The 9309-nt window shown below is 43.5% G+C and overlaps 1 protein-coding gene across 2 annotated transcripts in view; it reads left to right on the plus strand.

Annotated features, from left to right (window-relative positions):
* The window catches only part of tln2a (talin 2a), a 66777-nt gene extending 57677 nt beyond the window's left edge, over positions 1-9100 (plus strand). Inside the window, exons 47-58 of one of the 2 annotated variants that reach the window (XM_037489335.2) lie at positions 833-999; positions 1821-2004; positions 2160-2285; positions 2614-2730; positions 2915-3100; positions 3225-3332; positions 3684-3789; positions 4385-4509; positions 5584-5772; positions 5872-6054; positions 6174-6299; positions 6431-9100. In XM_037489335.2, the coding sequence (XP_037345232.2) occupies positions 833-999; positions 1821-2004; positions 2160-2285; positions 2614-2730; positions 2915-3100; positions 3225-3332; positions 3684-3789; positions 4385-4509; positions 5584-5772; positions 5872-6054; positions 6174-6299; positions 6431-6559 (1746 nt within the window). In that variant the 3' untranslated portion in view covers positions 6560-9100. The other variant, XM_062561819.1, reaches the window with a different exon arrangement.
* Positions 9101-9309: the final 209 nt, after the last annotated feature.

Below are 9309 nucleotides of genomic sequence, written 5' to 3' on the forward strand. Positions count from 1 at the left end.
ACAATATAAAAGGCATAGTGCTATAATTCATTTCATCACATGCCTCCTGAATTAATGCATTTAGGAAGAGACAATTTGCTTATGCTTCAAAAGCCAACTGTCTAATTCATGGTCCCTGGCCAAATGCATTACTCTGCAGACTGGTTCAATACTTCAGCATGAATAATTAAAAACAATCCTATCCAAGCAATCCAGCAACATTGTACAGATGTGGCACATGAATGCAAACTAGAGGTATTAGTACTATGGAATCCCCATCATTTTGCTTCATGTATACTACTCTCAATAAAGCAAAGGTTTATTATTTTGTTTAACATATCAATACTTTTGTTTGATCCTATATCCTTCTCTTTACCCATCCTTAAGAATTCCACTGCCACGTCATTCCTTTTTCTTGAGTAGAAAGATTCCAGAAACATCAATTTATACTGCCACTCAGGAATCTGCAGGGCAAACGAATGGATTTGAACCAGCTTGACAAGTACTCATTTCACGGAGTGAGTGATGTTGTGCATCGCTCCGCGCCGACGAGGTGTTAAGCTGTCACAGCAAATCTTTAGAAAGAAGCATTTGTCAGAATCTAAAGCAGTCTATTGGTATTTTCTATACTGCTTTTACCAGCAATTATGTGTTGAACTCCTCTGCAACTGACCTACAAATTGTATTAACAGTGTTAATATCGTTTTTTTTTTTTTCTGTACACAAAATAGATAAAATACACTAATCCGGCCACATTTAAAACGGTAAAGGTATTTAAAAAGTCTTCTCTGCCTCAGGCCCAGGTATCTCCTCACCTGCTTGATTACAGGGTGTGATGTCTGTGTGTCCTCAGGTGTCCTTGGTGCTCTCGGCCCTGCAGGCAGGCAACAAGGGCACTCAGGCCTGCATCACGGCCGCCAGCGCGGTGTCCGGCATCATCGCTGACCTGGACACCACCATCATGTTCGCCTCCGCCGGCACACTCAACGCAGAGAATGACGAGTCCTTCGCTGATCACAGGTCCCACATTCTGTCTGTATTCGAATGCAATTGTGTGAAACATCAGTGAAGTCTACAAGTGCGAGACGGGACTGGAGACCACTAAGATTTGCCCTCGGGTGTATCTTTGATCTGAAACGCGTGACTTATTAGCTGGTGAAGGGGGAGGCAGGGGGCCTCTGGAGTCAGACACTACAAATCACCCACAGGGTTTCAAAGATGGAGGAAGTGTCACATCTCTTCTTCCTGCTCTTTGACTAAAGACTCCACCTGGAGGCAGGTTTCCCATTGTGCTGAAATCATTTTTGCTATATTCTATGAATCCCTTATTGTTGTGTAAATGTTTAGTTAAAGTATCTGTAATTGAGTCTATAATGGTTGATCAACCAGCCTAGTTATTTCTTAATTAATTTTTAGTTAAAAGAAGATTAAATCTAATGATCCAAGACATGACTTGGCACATTACATGCAGCTATTGGCAAAGGTTACTAAGCTAGCTCCTTGTACTGTATCTCTTTGAAGAATCATCAAAGAGAAATTGTGGGGCTGAAAGGGGATGGAATAATTTTTTTTTTTTATCTCAAACAATGTCCCGCAGCTTTCTTAAAAATTAAGAAGAAACTTTGACGCCGCTTTCTAAAATAACTTTTGGAAAAATAACTGACTTGACTTGTGATATAATGTTACCAATCCTCTTGGTTTTGATATTTAAATGCCTTTTGATATGGAAAGAAAATTATTTCGATGACTGAGTCACATTTAAACATTTTCAGTTCTCTGATCACTGCTTCAGTCAATTAAATAATATCCTTTTTTTTTTGTCCCCTCACCTTCTCTCTCAGGGAAAACATTTTGAAGACGGCCAAAGCTCTGGTGGAGGACACAAAGATGCTGGTGTCCGGCGCGGCGTCCGGCCAGGAGCGCTTGGCTCAGGCCGCCCAGTCTTCTGCCAAAACCATTACGCAGCTCACAGATGTGGTCAAACTGGGCGCCGCCAGTATTGGCGCTGATGACCCCGAGACGCAGGTTCGCCAGTCTCATCAGTCCGCCCACAATGTGCAATCTGTAGTCTAGTCGCTCTTCCTGTTATCGGAGTCATCTGAGGATGAGGCGTTCAGCGATTGGCAGTTTCTTCTCTTTCCCAGGCTGGGTTATGATTAATTGGCTCCTCCTTTTTCCAGGTGGTTCTCATAAATGCTATCAAAGATGTGGCGAAGGCGCTGTCTGAGCTCATTAGTGCCACCAAGTGTGCCGCTGGCAAGGCAGCAGATGATCCATCCATGTACCAGCTTAAGAGCGCTGCCAAGGTGAGGGGATCGGGGGGGGGGTACTACTGTCGTAGTTAAATACTGATAGTTAAACATTTGTAGTATTTAGATATCTGAAATAAGCCTATCAAACAATGTTTTGATCTGAATTTATGAAATTAGAGATGTTCTGATACCATTTTGTTCTTTGTGATATTCGTTCAAATTCCCTTGACATCAGTATTGGCGGATATTTTAAGTGGCAATGATACCGGTGCAGAGAAAAAATCTTTTGTGTTATCTCTTTGTTAAGCTCAACGGTACAGAAATCATTCATTTGTGTGAAGAGCGATTTGGATCAGCTTTGTGCGCTCTGGTTTGTCGTCAGGTGATGGTGACCAACGTGACGTCCCTGCTGAAGACCGTCAAGGCTGTCGAGGACGAGGCCACTCGGGGCACCAGGGCACTGGAGGCCACAATCGAGTGCATCAGACAAGAGTTGGTGGTGAGGATATCTTGGAGCCGTGTCCATAGATAAATGGACGTCGCACAGCAGTCACTCACCATCAGTGATGGATGCTGAATTGTGATGATTCAGGAGTCGTTTTTTTCCTTCCGTATCGTCATTTTTTTAGTTTTTTGTCGCAGTCACGTTTCCAAATGACACCCACCTACTTTTTCGTCTACAGGTGTTTCAATCCAGGGATGCTCCCAACAAGACGACCACACCGGAGGAGTTCATTCGCATGACTAAGGGCATCACCATGGCAACCGCTAAAGCAGTGGCTGCGGGGAACTCTGCCCGACAGGAGGACATCATCCACACTGCAAACCTCAGCCGCAAGGCCATTTCAGACATGCTCACGACCTGCAAGGTTTCTGTTCTTTTCATTCTTACTAGTGGAAGAATTCTCACAGGACCAACAAATGAATGCTTTGCTGTTCAGGAAAGTCATCCAGTCCCGTCGAACCTGTAGCACGTTTGTTTCTGCTTTTCAGCAAGCGGCTTACCACCCGGAGGTCAGTGAGGAGGTGAAGAGCAGGGCACTGATGTTCGGGTCCGAGTGTACAACCGGATACATCGATCTACTGGAACAAGTGCTGTTTGTAAGTTGGAGATTGTGTTCGCCAGGAAGAGTCAGAGACATGTTGTGGTTTGCATACACAAGTAATACATGTGTATGGCACAGGGCTGTTAGAAGTAGAAAGCATGCTTTTTTTTTAATGGCTTATGCCAAAATATATTTCACCATTAAACTCTTATTCTCCACTCAGATTTTTTTTTTCAACCTAAACAAGTTTTATTTGTCAATACAAATAGAATTTTGAAGGGATGGCATGAAAGCCATTACTTGGAGACCATTCCTTCTTCTTTGCACACGACCAGAGGAAGTTGTCTGTATGTTCAAGTAGAATAGTGTTAAATCTGTGTGTTTGTGTTTGTGTGTGTGTGTGTAGGTTCTGCAGAGGCCGATTGGCGATCAGAAGCAGCAGTTGGCCGCTTGCTCCAAACGAGTCGCAGGAGCCGTCACAGAGCTCATCCAGACTGCAGAGGCCATGAAAGGTCAGTGTCGACTCCTTCCACAGTGTTAATATGCAAAGACCGCTGTCATTTCTCTACTAATGAAGCCTCCAACACAATCTGCCATGTTTATAATCCCATATATAATCTACAAGAGAATAAGCTTTTAATTTCCCAAATAACAGCAAAACATTCCTGTTAATCTTTCGGTCCTCTTTCTCTTGCCACAGATGGAGGTAAGTTAGGATTGTTTTCTGTACTGTGACTTATGTGAGCTGTTGGACGTCTCCTCTGCGCTAACATTGATTCATCTCCTTTTGAAAACCAGCTGCTCTCAGGCTTCTCAAGTACATTGAGTCAGTTTCAACCATCGCACTTCATGTGCCATCTCATTTTGAATCGATCACTCATCTTCATTTGCAGTGAATGACAGTCTTTGGCCTCCATCCGCTATGCATGGGATGCAGTGATGTGTGGCTTTTTTTTTCTTTCTCTTTTTCTATGTGTGTGAAATCATAGTGTTGTTGTTGTTGTTGTGGGGCATGATCTTTCAACACAACGCTTCCGGGAGCACTTTTTGTTTTGTTTTTAATACACGTTTTCAAATCCTAATGTTGAGGCCGTGTGCGTGCTTCAGGTTCAGAGTGGGTGGACCCCGAGGATCCAACAGTGATCGCAGAGACGGAGCTGCTCGGAGCGGCCGCATCCATTGAAGCAGCAGCAAAGAAGCTGGAGCAGCTCAAACCCCGAGCCAAGCCCAAGGTGGGTCACCACACCGCGCCGTTGCTCCTGAAAGAGTGGCAGAGCAGTGAAGAAATGCACTAAAAATGCTTTGAATTCTTTTCTAACTCCAAAAGAAAATCACTTTTATGACAATGATGGATATTAATGTGGAGATCTGAGGCAGTAGAGGAAGAAGTTGTCAGATCTTCTAGTAAAAGTTTAAAGCATAACCTTGTACACTTTAATATTCTGTATGTTAGTAAACATCTCCATTTTTTTGTTGTATGTTTTAAAGTTTAAATGTTGCCAGTTTTCATTGGAACAAAATAACACTTTGTTTTTTGACATTTGTGCCGTCTCCTCCCTATAATCTTATCAAACTTCTTAGACCTGGTTTCTCTCAGAATCTCTTAATTTGGGCTTCTCATAACTAACCTGATTACCATTATTGGATATTTGTGCTCATTGATGTTTTATATCCCTGCATCTGAAACGTCCCTTTTATGAGCTCATGAATTATACATCATATTATCTTCAACCGTGTTCCCTTCTTCAAAGTTTCCCCGTCCTCCTCCCATCGTCTGTCCTGTGATATTTGTAGCTAAAGCTTCTCCCAGTATGTGTCCTCTAGCTCCCAGTTAACACCCCCCCCCCTTCCCTGCCTGCCCCCACCACCGGAGGCCTTCTCTGCAGGGCTCTGTCTGATATGTTTGATATATTAGGTTGTTATTTAGTTCCAACTATATATCAAACATATTCCTACAGTGTCCCGCCCTGTCTTCAGACTTGTGGTGTGAATGTGTGTGTTTTAAACAGGCAGATTAAAGTATGATTGGAACACTGCCATATAATCTGTCTTGTTTCTTTCTCGGTTGCATCTGGCCCCTTATCAGCCCTTTTTACAACGATGACTTGCATTTGGCTGCTTGACGCTTTCAGTGTTCAAGTGTGTTCACTTGCCCGGTTCTGATGGATTTATTCTAAAAGAGTTTCTTCTGGGAGTGATCGGCGATGAGTTGACATGGTGTTTCACTCAAAGTCCTACTGGTACTGAAGGTGGAAAACATCCGCCCCGTGATGCTCTCTGACTGATCGGTCTCCTTTGCCCCTCAGCAAGCCGACGAGACTCTGAACTTTGAGGAGCAGATCCTGGAGGCCGCAAAGTCCATCGCCGCAGCCACCAGTGCTCTGGTGAAATCGGCCTCGGCCGCCCAGAGAGAGCTGGTGGCTCAGGGCAAAGTGGGCCTCATCCCTGCCAACGCTGTGGATGACGGGCAGTGGTCCCAGGGGCTCATCTCCGCAGTAAGCATCCAGCAAGGGGCCATTTTAGGCGGTTTACAATCCGAGGCACAATCTTTCACCAGCAACCCCTTTTTCTGCCTCTGCTTTGTCCTCTTGCAGGCGCGAATGGTGGCCGCGGCGACCAGCAACCTGTGTGAGGCAGCCAACGCCTCCGTGCAGGGCCAAGCCAGCGAGGAGAAGCTCATCTCCTCCGCCAAGCAGGTGGCTGCCTCCACCGCCCAGCTGCTGGTGGCCTGCAAGGTGAAGGCCGACCAGGACTCCGAGGCCATGAGAAGACTGCAGGTGCGGCGCGTCCAGCTCATGCTTGTTTCTCGTGACGTGGAGTCGGTTCAGTGTTGTCGTTAACCGTCTCTTCGATGCGGCTATTGGCGCCTCTCCATCTGGATGTCTTTGTGTAACAGATTGCCGGGAATGCCGTAAAGAAGGCCTCCGACAATTTGGTGCGGGCCGCTCAGAAGGCTGCGTTCGACAAAGCGGACGAAGCCAACGTGGTGGTCAAGACAAAGTTTGTGGGTGGAATAGCACAGGTGAGGCTGAAAGATGCCAACTGGTCTGTGGATATTTAGACATCTGTGTCTTAAGGGAATTAAGGCTGCTATTGCAATATTTGGCAGAGAATTCAACAGTTGTGAAAATGTTTTTGTTTTTTTCTGTCTAGATCATTGCAGCCCAGGAGGAGATGCTGAGAAAGGAGAGGGAGCTGGAAGAAGCTAGGAAGAAACTGGCTCAAATCAGGCAGCAGCAGTACAAGTTCCTGCCCAGCGAACTGCGAGAGGACGACAACTAAACCTTCACACTCGCATCTCGACGCGCTCTAAGCCGCCCGAAGGGCACGTCTCTGTTTGTGTTACGAGTTGTGTACCCTTTTGTAACAACGTGCTTCAGCAGGAATGTGGCCTACAGCAACTTCAGATGTTACCGATTCAGCAAACCAGTGGTGCCCACGTCTGTAGTGAGGCCGCATCACACGGAAAGATCTCAAAGGCAACTCCTCCCAAGTTTGAATTACTACTGTATGGAACTGACTACTTTCTGAAAACTAACTGTAAAAAACAAAACAAAAAACGACTGAAGACCTGCTTGTCGTCCTTTAGAGCAGAACCGCTTTGACTGAACCAGAATGTGACATGCTGTGGACATGCTCTCACGTTTGCCCTTAAGCAACAGTTGCAGCTCTGAATCATAAACTTCTGAGTGAAAAGATTGTATTGCCGTTCATGTTTGACTGCAACCTCACGCAGAGAGCAAGCGATATCAGCTCGGCACTCGGATGTGGTTTGAACGTTGGCCTTTATTCTCCAATTTTGGCATTTTAATATCTGTTTCACTCATGTGACGTGTCTCGACTTAAACACAGTGATCATTAACCCTATATGGAAGCGAAGATGCCTATTGGTGTTTCTTAGCTTATAGTGTAAATTTCAATAAGTGGTTTTTGGGGAATCTGCCTTTTAAAGTAGATCGTGAAGTGAGCGTCTTTGCTTTCATTTCTTAATGCGAATATTGATGGAATCTACACGCAAAATGTCTTTCTGAGGTGCAACAAATTCTACATGTTTGTCTAGGCTCTTGTCATCGTGTGCTGCCGCTCAGACTCAAGTAGAACGTTTTACATTACAATGTGAATGCTTTTCTACACAGGACCACATGTTGGCTTTGAAGGAACGTGTATTACTCCTTAGTTGTTGTTTAAGCCAAGAGGGGTCAGAAATGGTCTCACTTAATTGCCACCACGAGCAGAGCCTGTGGTCTGATATCTTTCCCCAATCCTTTTTAGAGCTTTTGGGTATAAACTGAATGGGATTATCATGCAATAAGATGGATAGTGCCCTAGAGGGCAGTGTTGGTTTCCCCCTACACCATGCAATCTTAAAGTAATAATATAGGAGATATTGTAAAATTGAGTGCTTTTTTTATTTTAAAGTATAGAATATGTGGTTGGGTTAACCAGGCTGGTTTATTGGCTGCAACATATAGATTATAATATACAAACTGAGAATGCCTGTAAATACCTCAGACATCTTGAATCAAAGGAATGCCGTGCAGTGCCACTTCTGTGCTTTATGGTCACTATTCCCTGCAGATTTACTTTGGCCCTTCACCTGTAAATTTGGAAAGCAGCAAATTTCAAAATCAAATTCATTAGTTAGAATTGATGTTAAAGTAGGCTGATTGAAAGAAGTGACTGCAACACTAATCACTGCAGTTCATCTCCTTTTTTGTTGAGTCTTTGAACTGCAGGATGCTTTGTGTGACTATACTGAATATGCCACTTGCTGCAATAGAAGGAACCTTTTTGTTTACCGGGTTTGTGGTGGTTTGTTCCCTCGTCTTACTTTTTTTTTCTATATTAAGCTTCAGTAAAAGGTAAGATTAGGTCCTGCTATGAAAACGCATGGCTTTGTGCTTCAGATGAATCTTTGTTTTTACAGTGACAAAGTTTACCTTTTTAAGGATGCACTGAGTATTCTGACCTCCACCTTCAGGCAGTATACCATAGCTAATGGTGCAAGACAGACCCTCACACTAAAGGTTGGGGGGTTTTTTTAACAATGGGGTATGAATTTGGAGGCGTTCTATGTCATCAAATTTTGTGTGTGTGTGTGTGTTGGGGGGGTCCATTACTCATCAGTCAAGTCTGTAGAGTTATTATTAGTGCCTTAGTGCGTAGCCCATACAATGTTTGGTCAGTTTGAGTGACAGCTTCACCTCGTGGGTCCGTAGAAAGTGATGCACAAGCAATTGTTTGGGAATGTGGGTTCCAACTGCAATTCCTCTATTTTTCCCTTTTACACTCTGCCACAGTCTGTAAGGCCTTTTGGGAAGGACAGAGGAACTGTCCACCAGTCAACAAAATGTGTTGCTGTGGATGTACCATAGATATTTATATATATCGACACTTTTTTGTACTGCATTCCATGGGCATGTACCACAGTGCTTCTGAACTACGACGGACTGGAGATCTTAGTCCGTAAACTGCTTTATTGTATGTAAGGAAGTCACTCAAATTGGCTTATCTCCTTGTGCTTTGAAGCCTCGATGAAATGTGAAAGAACATGTCTGTATACATCTGTCACCATTAAGGTGTCGTGGTGCATTTCAATGATGTTAAGTAAATGAAGTGTCCTATACGTTTTCCCCCTCTGAACAGAATCAAATTAAGAAGTTACTACAATAAAGATGAGTGGTAATATACAATATATTAGATATATTTATCCGGCCTCAATAAAACTATTTTTTGTATTCACTGAAAATAAAGCATTTCAATGTAACTTTGTATCAAGTTTCTTTTTTGTGTAGCAAAGAAAGAAATTTACATGCATTTGAACTACAGGTATCATTTTTTTTTTATAATGTATGAAAATTGTTAAAATATAACTGATGCCGGTTGACCTTGCTCCAAATAACTTCTTCTGACTGTTTAAGACTTCTTCTGACTGTTTAAGACTATCTACTAAACAAAATAAATGCATTTTCTAAAGACATAAGTGAAACGTTCCATCAATAAAATAGTATCTGAAAAGAACCTCTAAATCA

The sequence above is a fragment of the Pungitius pungitius genome, chromosome 4, assembly GCF_949316345.1.
Source record: "Pungitius pungitius chromosome 4, fPunPun2.1, whole genome shotgun sequence".
NCBI lineage: Eukaryota > Metazoa > Chordata > Actinopteri > Perciformes > Gasterosteidae > Pungitius > Pungitius pungitius.